The sequence below is a fragment of the Lacerta agilis genome, chromosome 14 (genome assembly GCF_009819535.1).
Source record: "Lacerta agilis isolate rLacAgi1 chromosome 14, rLacAgi1.pri, whole genome shotgun sequence".
Lineage (NCBI taxonomy): Eukaryota > Metazoa > Chordata > Lepidosauria > Squamata > Lacertidae > Lacerta > Lacerta agilis.
Genome location: NC_046325.1, coordinates 19,609,444 through 19,624,967, shown reverse-complemented (window position 1 = coordinate 19,624,967; position 15,524 = coordinate 19,609,444). Strand labels below are relative to the sequence as shown.

The 15,524-nt window shown below is 45.4% G+C and overlaps 1 protein-coding gene across 1 annotated transcript; it reads right to left on the bottom strand.

The window, feature by feature from the left end:
• Positions 1-1,722: 1,722 nt before the first annotated feature.
• On the bottom strand, positions 1,723-9,770 carry LOC117057555 (serine protease 33-like). Its single transcript, XM_033168405.1, has 7 exons — positions 9,702-9,770; positions 6,914-6,934; positions 4,041-4,200; positions 3,261-3,632; positions 2,690-2,718; positions 2,368-2,528; positions 1,723-2,173 (listed from the first exon to the last, which is right to left on the bottom strand). Exons 1-7 carry the CDS (start codon positions 9,754-9,756, stop codon positions 1,886-1,888), a joined length of 1,086 nt encoding a protein of 361 aa, XP_033024296.1. The 5' UTR covers positions 9,757-9,770; the 3' UTR covers positions 1,723-1,885.
• Between the last annotated feature and the right edge of the window lie 5,754 nt (positions 9,771-15,524).

Sequence of the window (15,524 nt, the reverse complement as noted above, 5' to 3'; positions counted from 1 at the left end):
GCAGCAGCTTACATTGTGAGGAAATTCCATTTTCTCAATGGTAGAACTGCTAAATGGTGTTGTTGCGAGCCAAGGAAGGCGTACTCAAAAGGGAGCATGCAGGCCCTGATTCACATGAGCAAATTCGCCAGAATTTAGGGCAAAACGACCCGCCAGATGACCTTTTAATTGTGCATCATTAGTATTTATATTCATGCCTGCATAAGTGATCGTGCTTTCAGTAATATTTGCTCCTGCAAAACATTTGGGGGGGGGGGACATTCTACTGCTTCATTTCCAATCAAGGTATATCCTGTAATTACCTGCTGAAATCCTGCAACATTTTGTACCATACATGTCCTCTGGTGCAGGGGTAGGGGGGGGTGAGTATTTCATTTTGGTTGCGCTGTAGCCCCACCAGGCAGCAATAATGTGGTAGCTTTGGGAAAACATCCCAGAACCAATAAAGCAGAATAAATATGCCATGAATGCACTTGTGTCAAGAACATGTTTTATTGTAGGTGTATTGCCCCTTTATTTGACTCTCAGGACTCTCTCCAAGCCACAGCCCTGCTGAGACCTGCTCTGCGCCATCCTCAGATGCTTTCTTTTGCCTGGCTGATAGCTCAGTTGGTAGAGCATGAGACTCTTAATCTCGCGGTTTTGTGGGTTCAAGCCCCACAAAAGATTGGGCAAAAAGATGCCTGCATTGCAGGGGGTCGGACTTGATGACCCTCTGTGTCAAGGGGAACACACACTACTTTCAGCCCCCTAACAAAGACAAGGTGAAAGCTTAAGCCCAAACTCGCTGAAATATTAAGTAATTTGAAAGCAACTGTGATGAGGCAAATAAACAGAGGCCTTTATTGCAACAAAGAAATATTTGGGGGGGGGGGGGGAATTGGATGACAGATTTCAGCACAGTGTTAACACATATACACACAAACTTTCCATTATCCCATCCGCTTCCCCCCCCCCAAAAAAAAACTTAGTTCTTTGGATTTCAAACCTCACAAGGAGAGGATGGCAAGTGTGGCAGGAAGATTCAAGGACAATCAATATTATGTTTTGAGAATGATTCCTGTTCCGTTGGAAGATGCCCAGAGTGGTTGGGGCAACCCAGTCACATGAGCGGGGTACAAGTGATTTATTTATTTATTATTATTATTATTATTATTATTATTATTATTTGTTTTATATTTTCTGGATGTCCCATGATTATATTACAAAGTAGTTGTGTTCTATGTTATAAATCAAGCACTGCTAGAAGTTCTTTCTTTTTGTTTTCCAATGTATCGCTTATCAATTTAAAAAATGGTGTGACACGAGAAAAAAATTATTCTGAAAGTGTGGCCCAGAGAAAAAAGTTTGAGAACCACTAGCCTATCCAGACCAGGATTCTTTTCTCACAATAGCTAACCAGAATCCCATGCAAGACGCACAAACAGGGGGTCTCCTAGCTTCTGAGATTTCCCCTGGGATAGTCAACGTGCTTTCACAATGGTCTCCACTGCTATTTGGACCAGAAACCTGATTATATTATTACTTTTCAAATGAGAGGATCTTGTCACAATGCTGGAAGGCAGAAGGTGAAGAATTCTAGGGCGCTTTGGTAATCTCTTGTCCAGGAACCAGAACAATTATGGCACCTACCCTTCACTTACTATGGGACAGAAATGCTTTGCCCTACTGATCTTCAAGCTGCAAACCCAAATCATCCTTCAAGCAGGAAACCAGGTGTGGGAAACATTTGACTACAACTCCCATCAGTCACAGTGAGTACGGCCAGCAGGAGTCATAATTCAGCAACATCTTGAGGCCCAAAGGTTCCCCACAACCTGGGGGCTGCCTACAGTGTACCCAAATTCAGCACTGATTCTACAGCGGCAAGCTGGCAAGGAACTCCTCACCTCAAGAATTCCCACTGCAAGAGAGGCAGGAGGAGGGAAAGAGAGGAAGTGACAAGAGGCGTGGAGGTGAAAAGTCCGAAATGGTTCCCTCCCCCCTCCAGAGCAATGGGCACAATTCCAAACCGCAGGCCGGGAACGTAACGCTGCAGCCAATCGCCATAGGACGTGACTCTGGTGTAGACGCCGGGGCGGTATGGGAGTGCACAGCCTTGTCCCCAGCTCACGATGCCAACCAGGAACCAGGAGTCATTTTGGGCACAGACCAAGGGCCCCCCGGAATCACCCTAGAAACAAACAAGCAGAAGCAGGGAATAATAATGCCCCCTCGAAATCTGTCCCCAGGCAACCAGTATCTCAGTGCCTGCTCCTTTGACCACATAGCAACCTTATTGAGCATCTGTAGAAGTCTCTGAGAAATAGGCCAGGAACATCTGAAAACATCAAGGAAACCATTCAAGACAACTGTCAAGTTGCTCACCTGACAAGCATCCTTTCCTCCTTCTTTATATCCAGCGCAAATCATGTCGTCTATGACAGGATTGGACCCAGTTGGGGGCACATTGAACATCTCGTTGCATCTGTCAACTTCTATGAGGGAGACCTGCACTTGTTGCAGTGTCTGAGGGGATGGAAGTGGTTCTAAGAATGCAAAGGAGAAGAAAAGTGAGTTGCATTCAGGCATGGTGAATGAACTGTACAACCCTGCCTCAAGGCTGCTGCCTCCCTTTCTTCCTGTGGCCAAAGAGAAACTCTGCTGCAGGCCTGAATTAAGAGCCTCTGTATGACTCTGCTTAACAAACCTGTTGCACTGTAAATATCTGCATGGTGACTGAATCAGTAGTCAAGGGTCAACAGGCAACACAAAAGGGATAAGCCTTACTGGAACATGATGGTCTGGCTACTCTCTGGTGAATACAGGGAGAATACAGGGTGAATACAGCTAGCTCCAAATAGTTACAGGGGCTAAATTAAAGTACTGATGTCAACCTTTAAAGCTGTAAGCAGCTTAGGACGCGAGTATCTAATCAGCATAAATTCCACCTTTCCACCTCTGAAGAAGGCTTCTTCCAGGTACCATCATTCACAACTAGACTCACATCAGTTAGAGCAGGGCCTTATCAGCGGTGGCCACCAGGAGGGGGAGAGGCAAGGTGTGGGAAGGTTGACATTGCACAAACACCAGCAGATCCATTCCCTGCCATCTCAGTCATCCTCCTCTCCCTACCAGGTAAGCAACCACTCTGTCAATAAGCTAGAATAGCCATCTGTGCTATCCAGTGAGCCACCTCTGGCTCAGGGGATCCCCATAACTAAAAAGGATAAACCCTCCCAAAACATGCCACTCTCTGTCAGAATTCATTTCAGATTGACCTCCAACCCCATGTTCTCACCAGGCTCTCACCATGAAATCCAATGTTTCCCCATCCAGTCACAAAGCACGCCATGCCCTCAGGGAACACAGCCCAAGGAAATGGCACACACACAGGGAGGATGTATGGGGTATAGTTCATGGGTCTTTGGAGCCTCAATAAGGCAATGTCCCCTCTTGTCCCAGTCCTATTAAATGCTATGTTACGGATTACTTGGGCGACAGGAACGGTCTGGGATTTGGAGCTTCGATTTGCAAGCTGATATGCTCCCAAGGTCACGGTGATGTCTGAGAAAGGATTCTGTCTGAGAAACAGAAATGAAACAAAAAATAAAATGCATTGGGGTTTGATAATGCAGCAAGGGATGGAGTCACTGATCAGCAGTCAAATAGCATTTTAAAAAAGGGGGGGTTCCCAAGGTCCAGCAACCTCCAGGCTGTGATTCAAAGCCAATAGTGGTCCATACTAGCCATGACACCTTCACACTATTAGCCTTTGCACTGAATAAGTTCCTTTTTAGCATTATTAGCAGGTGCAAAGGGCCTGATTCAGACTGGGGCGTCAGCAGGGGTTCAAAGGGTTAAACGCCAAAGAGTTAACTGCCACACACACCACCACCACCAGAGTCCCAATCCAAATCAGGGGACTCACCAGCTCTTCATTCTAACATGATATTGATGCAATTGCTCGTGTTGCCTCTAGCTGGCCCCACCACGCAGAAAGACTGAAACATTTCTGAAGCACACCAGTGAAATGTGATTACCTCCTTGCTGGTACTTACCTAAAGCAGTGAGCGGCTGACACAACCCACTGTTGTGCCACGAGGGACCCACTGCAAAAATGTCTCCCCCTCCAACCGACACTGACCTGCCATGGCCAGGCTCCAATCTGCGAGGCTTGGCCGCCCACAATTCGGTCAGACAACACTGGTTGACCACAGACTTGAAGAGGAAAGAAGAACACGGAAATGCATAGATCACAACACAGCTGGAAAAGTGCACTTTGATTGTTTCCTTGCCAAAAGGTTGGTGATATTTTAGCTCCTGGGAGCTAAAGCAAACATGGCCAGCTTATCTTATTTTCTTTTAGTTCTTTGCTTAATAATACCTAAAGGGAGGCAGCATGTATTTTAGCATCCTTTTTCATGTTCTAAACCTCCCTTCCTCCATCTCTCTCTCTCTCTCTCTCTCTCTCACACACACACACACACACTGAAATTGCTAATAGGTTTGATCCCAATGCCATTGCTCCTGTCAAAATCAGGGCTCCCCACACCAGCTTTAAAGGAGAGGATTAAGGAAAGCCAATCGCTTCTCGGCCTTTTGGCTAAGATCAAGTGCAAGGAAAGCCAATCTCAGATCTCCCACATCACATCTGTTTGGGTTCTAACTGCCTGAAAGTACTAGGTCACACTACCTTTCTACACTAGGATGCCCAACATCTACTATGGGAATTTGAGCCTGTGGTCCTCCAGATGTTGTAGCAGGGATGAGTGTGAATATGTCAGTTTCAGTTTCTCTGTTTCCGAAATTGGAGTTCACTTCTCCACATTTACACATCGGTTTGCGATTTAACAGAGAGAGGAAAGCACTCATGAAAATTCATCAGGTTTATGGTGCAAATGTCACACACAATTTTTGCAAACCAGTTTCCCGTAATCTAATATACCATATATACTTGAGTATAAGCCTAGTTTTTCAGCACATTTTTGTGCTGAAAAAAGCTGCCCTCGGCTTATACTCGAGTGAGGCAGGCGGTGGGGGTGGTGAGAAAGAAGCCCTTTCTCTCCACTCATGCCGCCGTCGCCCGCTCACCCCAGTCAACCATTCCTTAAGAAGCGTACAAGAATGGCGGTTCTTTACTCTTCCCCAGGCAGCTTGTTCCATTCCTGAACTGCTCACATAAATGCAAACTTTAGACCCCAGAAGACAGAAAGCCTATCAGTTAAGGAAGTATTAAAACCCCACAGGTGCTCACTTTCCCTGGCTCCTGCTTAAACAGGACAGGATCCCAGCCTTCTCTGTATAACACAAGGGAACATTGCGCTGTGGGTTAAACCACAGAGCCCTAGGGCTTGCCGATCAGAAGAATGGCGGTTCGAATCCCCGTGACGGGGTGAGCTCCACAGCGGCAAAGGAGGAAGAGGAAGGAGCAGCCCAAAGGGCTGCTTTCGGGCTGCTTGTTCCTCCTCCTCCTCCTCCACAGCAGCAAAGGTGAACCGGCTTATACACGAGTCAATAAACTTTCCCAGGTTTTTGTGGGAAGATTAGGTGCCTCGGCTTATATTCGGGTCGGCTTATACTCGAGTATATACGGTATATATTTTTGCCCACATTGCACCACACTGCAAAATTTAGAGAAGTACAAATGTTGAAAGATTCCTCTGCATATATTTTTAGAAAATGTAAATTGGGTAGGTTCTCCTTTAAATGAGAAATGAGTTGAATTTCTACCCAATCCGTAAACAGTTGGACTATAGCTCTCATCATCCTTGACCATTGGCCATGCTAACTGAGGTTGAGGGGAACTGAGGCCCAACAACATCCTGAGGGCCACATATCGCTGTATTAGAGGTACAGGTACAGATTTGGGACAGTCACTAGCTCACTGTCTAAGTCACCTAGCAGACATTGTTAGCTGAGTCAAGATTAGAGAAGCTTTGTCTCCCTGGTCCAAATCCAACAACATCCTAGCAGTAGATGCACCATGTGGTAACATAATGTGGTGTTTCTGAGAAAGATATCTAAAGCAAGCATGTGAATAAGAAATACTGACCTACCTTCTGGTCAGGATTACTGAGACAATATGGCAAAGTACTTTGCTTGGGCTTTGTTGCTGTCAAAAGCTCACCACAGTTACAGCCCACTTCTCTCTGGAGTAGGGGTCGGCAAATTTTTTTTAGGAGGGGCCTGGTTCACTGCCCCTCAGACCTTGTAGCGGGCTGAACTGCGTGCGCACACGCATGCGGTGGAGGGGGCTTCTCTCTCTCCCCCTCTCTCCCCCTCTCTCCCCCAGCCCCTCCCCCCTGCTTTCCTACCACCTCCTCCTCTGCTTTGCCTGCGGTTGGGAGCCACCACCGCCGCTGCCTCTCCTTTCTGGGCCAGCTTTCCTGGGCACCAGGCACGGGGCCAGCAGCCGTTCCAAGTTCCAGCCTGCCATGATGCCCACAGCGCGGCCATGGATGGAGAGGCCAGCAGGCGGGTGGCGAGTCTGGGCCACGCCAGTGCGTGGGCAGTGAGGCTTTGGATTGGCTGGCAACAGTCAAAGCCCAGCTCCCTTCCTCTGCAGGGTGGGTGAGAAGCCAGGAGGAGGGAGGGAGGAGGCGCTGCCGTGGTGTGTGGGGGGGGAGGGGGGAAATGGCACCCCTCCAAAAAAAATGCAAAAAGATAAATGGCGCAGCCTGAATGATCACACCAATCCAAGCGGCGATTCCAGGACTGTCCGCAGGCCGGATCCAGAGGGCAATTGGGCCTTTTCCAGCCAGCGGACCTTAGTTTGCCAACCCATGCTCTGGAGAATCCACAGATCATAATTCTCAGAGCACACGCCCCTTGCTTCCCTTCCACTCAAATTGAGGAACCCACTCTGAAGCTGAATCTGAGGACAGAGCCCAGGTGGCTAGTTAGCTTTGTATTGCACAGGTGACATTCTTACCTGAAAACAATTCATCTGCCCCTGGGGAAAGAATTCAGGAAAGGGGGGGTGGAGGGAGAAAGAAGTAAATTAGTTTATTATTAGCATTGGGAAGAGGATTATCTTTTTATTTCTCAAAAATCCTCCAAACTCTGAGGCTGCAGTCCTGTGCACACTTGCTTGGATTGGGGAGTAAGCATAAATGAAGGCGGGGGGGGTCCTGGAAACTGTAGCTTGCCCTTTTTTATTTATACCCCACCCTTCCCAGCCAAAAACCGGGCTCAGGGCGGCTAACACTAATTAAAACCACAGCAAAAACATAAAAACAATCAATTTAAAAATACAGATTAAAATTCAAAATTCAATATTAAAACTGCAGTCTCGTTTTCAAATAGCCCACCAATAAAAGAATGAAGCATAAATATCAAACAGAAACCAACCCAAAGGCCAGGTGGAACAGCTCCGTCTTGCAGGCCCTGCGGAAAGATGCCAAATCCCACAGGGCCCTGGTCTCTTGTGATAGACTGTTCCACCAAGTCGGTGCCAATACCGAGAAAGCCCTGGCCCTAGTTGAGGCCAACCTAGCATCTTTGTTGCTCGGGACCTCCAAAAGATTATTATTTGAGGACCTTAAGGTCCTACACGGGACCCAGCACCCTTATCAAACTGCAGTCCCCACGATTCTTGGGAGGTGGGAAAGTGCTTTAAATGTATGGTGTGTGCATAGACTCAATGAGGCCTGCATCTAAGTACACCTGTATCCGATTGCACTGGAAGGCTTCAAAGTGCACCATTGCAATGAGCTGCCTCTGCTGGCTGCCTCGTTTATGTGGCTTATAGCAATACTGTCCACTTGCTTGCTTGCCATTTGCTCGTGCCATTTCTGTGATGTCATGTAATACCTTTGCGCTCTGTTTTGGGGAGCCTTGCGCACACACCCCTCAAAAAAAAAGTAGCATTAAAATGTAACTTCACCATAACACCCGTAACACTCATGGCGGCCACTGCAGATATCTCTTAAGCTATCCTTTCATAATGTTTAGATAATGTATTTGCATCCTAAAGTCACAGTGTTTGGAAAGAGGCTGTGAGAGGCGACACAAACTATCCATCAAGGGGCAGCGCTGAACCAAATCTCACTCTTTCTCTCTCCAACCGCTTCATATATTAACTGCAACTGCAGCTATCTCGTACAAAGGTGCTAAACGTCGGCAAATTAATAAAAAATAAAATTCCTTCCAGTAGCACCTTAGAGACCAACTAAGTTTGTTATTGGTATGAGCTTTTGTGTGCATGCACACTTCTTCAGCATCGTGCTTTAAAAAGAAAATCTGAACTCTTCATCCATGCATGGGTGCCCCCAAAGAAGGGCTGGGAGCAGTTTCCTTCTCCCCCCCCCCATAAATATAACCCCAGATTCCATCTTTCATTTAAAAGAAAAATAATAAGTTTCTAATCTTTATAGAACCAAGATATGAAACACAATGTACCAGCGCTATTCTTTCCCATTTTTCTAAGAGATTGCCCTGCTCTCCTCTTTCAGTGTTTCACTTCACCATGTACTCCCCACTCCCCTGGGGGGGGGAAGAATCCTGCAGGTGTACATGTATCTGTTTGTGGTCTCCTAATCACACAACACACCTTCAATCACAACCATGATGTGGGAATACATAAAGTTTTCCACTGCAGCCTAGCTGTGCCCCCATGTACCATCCCTGGTTAAAAACATCACTCCTCTATTCTAAGGGGCTCGTGGGAAAATGCTAGAGACACTTCCCAGCACAAGGAATGCCCTTTCAGTAGGATCATACTTGCTCGTTCATTGCTTAATCACTACACAGTCCAGTGCCCAGGGGTGGAGGAAGAGAGGTGCGCTGGATGTGGGCTGCCCGGGTGTCACCACTGGAGGGGGGTGACAAAATGCCAGGCAACACTCACCTGCAGCACGTCCGAGCCACACGTCTCTCCTGGGAGAGACCCAGTGGCCTGGGCGCCCACAAGCTCCACACTGCCCAAGCGGTCCGCCCGCTGCCTCCCCCTCAACTGTAGGGCAGCTGAGTGGGAGGAGGCAGGCAAACGCCTCAGAGGCCCCACAGTGCGCCCCACCCTCGCCCACCCTCACACCGTCCCACCCCTGGGCACACCGCCCCAGGCGCCGCTGCCAGTGACAGTCCCCATCTGCTAATTAATTCATCCCTGATTTAATACCACCAGAGACAGGACTTTCATATCACCAAGTGTCATCTCATAATGCAACAGTATATAACCGAATTAGGTTATATTTTCCAATTGGTCATCATGTGTACAACAGTATTTTAAAAGAGATAACACAAAAACTTTAGGCTAAAGCACAGAAACCATTGCCGGTGTGTTTCAGGGATAATTTACCTTCTCTGATGTTTAATTTGTAGTTAATGACCATTTTCCCTACCCAACACAGACATAATGTGTATACATATAAAGAGAAATTGTTAAAAAGTCCTGAATTAATGGTATTTTAACCCCTTGCAATCTAGGTGCATGTTTATTTGCTTCTTTTTTTTAATAGCCCCTTGTACTGCTTTGTTTTAAACGGCTTCATTATTTTGTCTTTAAAAAATGTTTACCTATTGACCACTTTGTGATGTGTTACAAATGCAGTCTACAAATATTTCATATTAATAAATGTGTTTTCTTTAAATCCTACTGTATCCAATTTGGCTTCATATACCGGTAAATAAAGTCAGAATGGGGATGAAGATGTGTGCAATAATCAAGCATACGGGGGGTGGGAGCATAGAGAAAGGCAGGAACTATTTCTTGTACTCACTGTTCATCAGGGGCAGCATCAGAAGAAACAAGAACCCCATTCTTTTTGTGGCCATGATGTAGACTTTGTCCCTCTTGTCAGGCGACCTCAGTTTAGGGAAGGACAGGACAAGCAGATGTCTCCAGGCAGACAATCAGGTTTACGAAGGAGTCTAAGAAGCTACCATACCCAACAGAGAGGGAACTAATGTTCCCCCCAAAACAGGAAGAACCCAGGAGTCCAACCACAAGTAGGGTAGAAAACTCCAGAGTGTCAGCAGGTTCACTCTTTCTGTTACTTCTCCCTAAAAAAACATGGCGAACCAACTTGGATTGTAGAGAGTCTAAAGTCCACTGGACAACATAGTTTTAACTCACTTGGGACCCCACCACAAATCTATGAAATTTTATGAGCTAAATCTGCTTCTGAGAATTCAGGCACGCTGGCTCTTAGCCTTTCCAAACACTAGGCATCCTGTTTCCTTTAAGAGAACCCAAGGGTCCTGCTCTAATCTAACCCACTAGAGGTCCCCTACTAGGACCGGCTGCAGAACCAAATCCTCACTGCAACTGAGCGATAGCTGGAGAAAGGACCCAGAAGTCCCGCCTGTTACCCAAAGCCCTCTAGATCCCACCCACATTGTACACCACATAACCACCACACGTGTTCTGCTCCCTAGACCTCTCCTCCACCTGTCATTCAGCCATATAAATATTGCAGTGGGGAACAGAACCAGAAGAGGTAACAATGATCTTACAGAAGAAGAGCCTTGTCACCACCTGGATTAGACTTAATAGCGGGGAGAAGGATTAGGGGACTCAAGAGGGAAACTAGGCTGGAAAAGCCTGAGGGTTTGGGTGGATTCCCGTTGGCAGAATTATGAGCGGGGGTTTGTGGGTGGCAGGGGGTGAGATGGTCTAAATAGGAACCATAGGTGTGCTTATTTTTATGGGCCTACATTGCTGTGCTCTGTGCCAGGGGCAGTGTGTGCAATTATTCATGCATCTCACATCAGGAGCCAGTTCTCACCAGTCTCAGCCCCCTCCTTGTATAAACATTAAACAATTCAGCGTCAGGATAAATGCTAACCTTTCTTCTGCTTAGCGGTCGTTAAAAAGTTATTAGGTAAATGAAAGGAACACCAACTAGCTGTTTCCTCCTACTGCAAATTTCAGGGCTCTGGATACTCGGTTTGATCAGGACCAGGAAGGGCAAAGGATTAAAGCAGCCCTCCCTGACTAGGAACTGTACAAATGCCAAGGTCCACAATTACCATTGGCTCCTGTCACCATGACCAATGGTCAGAGATGATGACAGCTCTAGTCCAAAACTTCTGGAGGGCACCAATTTAAAGGTTGGATGAAAAGCTTCCCTCAGACATACTCTGTCTTGTGATCCAGACCCCAAATCCATTGGCTAGACAGAGCTCCCTGTCAATCATTCAAAACCCAACAGGGCCAAGAGCCTTTGGAATGGGATTGCTGCCAACTTCCTCATCCCTCTTGACCTCATCAACCAGCAGCATGGCTCTTTATGCCAGTCTGTATGCAATTTGGATTTCAAATTGTTTTTAATTGTTTGCTTATACCCAATTGTTTTAATACAGGGGTACCTCGGGTTACGTACCCGATCCGTTCCAGGGTGCCGTTCGCACCCCAAAAAGTACGTAACCCGAGCATCCATTTTGCGCGTGCACAAAATGCGATATCATGCTTCTGCACACGCGCAAACTGTGCAGAACGCTTCTGCGCATGCGCAGACCGCGCAGACATGCGCAGAAGCGTCTGCGTGGCAAAATTCACTTCCGGGTTTGCGGGGTTTGTAACTCGAAAAAACGCAACCCGAAGCAGACGTAACCTGAGGTACCACTGTATATGGAATTCTGAAATCACTTTGAAATATTTTATGGGAAGTGATTTGTCAGATGGAATCAAATGAATAAACAAACTTACATCACAAACAGCCAATGCAGTTGAGAATAGGGTTACCTGTGTTGAATTTGTTCCAGTGTAGGAACAGTTGGACCAACATTCCACAGTGCTTCATTTCCATGTTGATCTACATACTCACTATTCCCCCCCTCCCATTTCCGTATTTTATGTGCTCCTTTGAAATAAACTGCTCACTTGCATTTCTGGGCTGCACATACTGTTTTCTGAACAGTCAAGGGTTTGTTTTCCTGTCCCAGTCCTCCCCCCCCCCCAAATTGCATAGACCAGTTGGGCTACGTTACTGGTTGCTAACATGCCTAGAGAAGCAGGAGGGGAGATAGGCTGAAGTTGCCTAGCAGCAGAGCTCTCCCCTAGGGATCATAACAAGGCAGTGGGAATCTTGCACCCTTTGCCCCTAGGTGAACCCAAACACAGCCCCATACTTCAAAATTCATGCTTCTCTGAATTTCGCAATGCAATTCTCCAACCAAGCAATGTGTACAAAAATGCAACTACTCTGGCAAAGTGTGCACAGAATGCATAGATTAGGGGGTGGGAGTATACAAAAATGCATTATATATGGGGAAGTGTTGTTGTTTTTTTTACAAAATTGGGTATATTGGGCAAAATTGCATACAAACATGTATTTTAAGAGAAATTCTAACAAAAATGCTGGTGAATTTTCCTGAGAACATTTTTTTTTTTTTAATGCAAACTGGTGTAAAAATGTGGAGAACTGAACTTAATACTGGAAAAGTGAGAAACTGACAGAAACCAAAATGTACAGATTTGCCCATCCCCTGGGGGACAAGGAAACTGAAGGTAAGTCCAATAAATCCCTTGCATTGGCCTCATTAATGTGAGTGCGAGAAAGATACCATTATCCAAATCATTGAAGTTGCTGCAGGTTTCTGAAAAACTGTCTCAACCAGAAGTTCCCAGGCTTGTCTTCTTGAAAAAATGAGTCACTCCAGTGTCACAATTTAAAAAATAAATAAATACATATATCGCCTATTGGAGATTTAAAAAATAATAATACTCTTATTATCTTGACTCTACGGTAAGGCTCCTTACAACTGACAAAGAGGTAATACCGTAAAAAGTAGGTCACTGAGAATGAGGAGATTACAGGCATGCCAGTTTAATCTCTGTGCTGGTATGTTTTATCAGCTGAACTGTACTAGCCATCGGCCTTGACAATTTCAGTATTAAATTTCCATTAAACTATTCTTAAAGCACATTTAAGGCATATGGCTTACGTCAAAGAATTCTGGGACCTATTGTTTACTCCTCACGGAGCAACAATTCCCAGCACCCTTAACAAACTACAGCTCCCATGATCCTTTGTGAGCGCCCCATGCTTTAAAAGTACAGTGTGGGCGTGGCCTATGTGCCCCATCTTTTCCATTTCTTTTGCCTGCAATTCCCTTGCAGTTGAGCCATACAGTGCAGTCATAGGAGTCCCCAAAAAAGAGGAACTCTTTTAATAGAGGTTGTTGTTGTTGTTGTTGTTGTTTTCTTTTCCATTATCACTATTTTTTTTATAAAAAAAAAGAACTGTCTGTACCAGGTCTCTTTTCTAATCCCCTCCAAATATTTCCAACTTTTAGCTAAAAGCATTTGTGCTGCAGCTAGTAGGTGTTGGACCAGAGTATTGTCACAACAGTCTTAATTCGGTCAGTCCCAAACACCCCAAAGAAAAGACTTACTGTTTTGTAATTAAATTATTTTCATAAAAATCAGGTCCCAAAATTTGGCCACTGGAGGGCAGGCCCACCTTAACTGGTAGTATAGGCTTTTCCTGGATCTGCAGCACCAACACTGAAAAGAGAAATTCAGGATAAAATAGGAAATCTCAGTCACGGTAAGGTGACATTTAAATAGTGCTTGTAGTTTAAGTATTTCGCAACATTTATATTGCCCTTGGCTACAAAAGGATTTACAAAAATAAAATAAAAATTAAGAAGTTTTTTTTAATGGTTTCCTGTATATGAGCTTACATAAAACAGAGAGAGGAATTTACCACATATTATTCCATCTGGCTACATCATGCTTAGTATGTAGATCAACCTCCCAGCTTGTTTCCAACCTGACAAAGTCCTCTCTGTCTAAGGCTATTAAAAATTTTATATTACTATGACACCTGGGCTCTTACTATGTTCAAAGGCTAACAAGGAACTAACAGCTTGTTTGATTGTATCTTTAAAAAGGTAAAGGTGAAGAGACCCCTGACCATTAGGTCAAGTCACGGACGACTCTGGGGTTGCGGCGCTCATCTCGCTCTATAGGCCGAGGGAGCCGGCGTTTGTCCACAGACAGCTTCCGGGTCATGTGGCCAGCATGACTAAGCCGCTTCTGGCGAACCAGAGCAGCACACAGAAACACCATTCACCTTCCCACCAGAGCAGTACCTATTTATCTACTTGCACTTTGACGTGCTTTTGAACTGCTAGGTGGGCAGGAGCAGGGACCAAGCAACAGGAGCTCACCCTGTTGCGGGGATTCAAACCGCTGACCTACTGATCGACAAGCCCTAGGCTCTGTGTCTCTTGGGTGGTTTGGGGTTTTTATGTTGTTGTTGTTGTCTAAAAAAACCAAAACCTTAAGCCATATATGGAATTTTGTACCTCTATTGCTAAAATAATTAGACCAGCTGTGGGCACTATGCACATTGATGTGGGGCAGCCATTAATCCATGGATGTTTGCCTCTTAATTGAATGATTGTAAGTCAACAAGCACAACTCAGAACTTTGAGAACCTCAAGCAATAAAAACTGTAGAAAATCTGCTGATTTCTTCTTTTCATATGAAGTCTTGGGAACCTCTGGCCTTCATTACCCCTAGCTTCAATGGAGAGTGTCTCAATCTATTTCAGCTAGAGCAGGAACAAAATAATAAGGAATAATGTTTGGTTTTAAAATATCCCAATACATTTTTTCCCAAAATAGAAGATTTTTCCATATTAGTATTTATAGAAACTGTTCGGTTTGGGGTTTGGTGGGGGTAAACAGTATTGAATCTAGCAGGTTAGTACTAGATGCATTATATAACATGCATTATTACTCAGAATGGGCAAGAACTTTGATTCAGTTCACATTTAAAATCTACGTTCTGTAGACACCATTCAACTCTCAGGTGGTTATTTATTTAACCTACTTTGGGGCTCTCTCTCTCTCGCTCTCTCTTTTACGTGTTTCCCTTCAGGGAAGGGAGGCATGGTGTATACACAGAGGCATTCTGCCTTAGTTTCTCTTCTTCTTTTTCAAATCCCACATTCGCAAAAACATCACTCTGTGCAAGTTGAGTCACATCTTTCACAGACAGCTGTTTTAAACAATTTAAAAATCAAAAGATGGTATTGAACCTTTGTTGAAACCAGGAAGCTAATGTGTTTATTTTGAGTGATTAAGACATAATGCTATCTCACAGAAAGAATGCATCGGGGAGATTTGTGTAGAGGATTTTTCTCTTTAAAAGCAGGAGCAAATCGTCAAATACGTGACTCTTTTTGAACGGACCCAGAAAGAACCAGGTAGGAACAGCAATGGATGCTTGTATATTTGAAGATAAGAGATGGGTAGAGTTCAGAGGTGGCACCAAGGGCCAAAGTAAGAGTTGTTCCACAGGTGAGCTGACAGAGGAACAGACTCCCTAGGAAGGCGGTGTACTCTCTTGCATTTGAGGTTTTTAAGCAGAGGTTAGATGGCCATCTTACGCTGAGATTCCTGCAATGGATGGGGTTGGACTGGATGATGCTTGGGATGCCTTGCAACTCTACAATTTTATGATTCTAATATTACATGGGAGGTCTATGCTTGGGTCTCCCCACATCTAAAAGCAGTCGCTGCATGGGGAAGGTGGAGCCCAACCGTTTCCCCGTCCACCAGTTCTAGAACAGGTGCCCAGAGGAGGA

Coding starts and splice junctions, on each gene's coding strand:
- LOC117057555 (XM_033168405.1), bottom strand. CDS start 9,756: ATGGCCACAAAAAGAATGGGGTTCTTGTTTCTTCTGATGCTGCCCCTG. Junction 2,529..2,689: donor AGATATTTACAGTGCAACAG/GTTTGTTAAGCA, acceptor TTGCATTCTTAG/AACCACTTCCATCCCCTCAG. Junction 2,174..2,367: donor GAGGAAAGGATGCTTGTCAG/GTGAGCAACTTG, acceptor GTTTGTTTCTAG/GGTGATTCCGGGGGGCCCTT.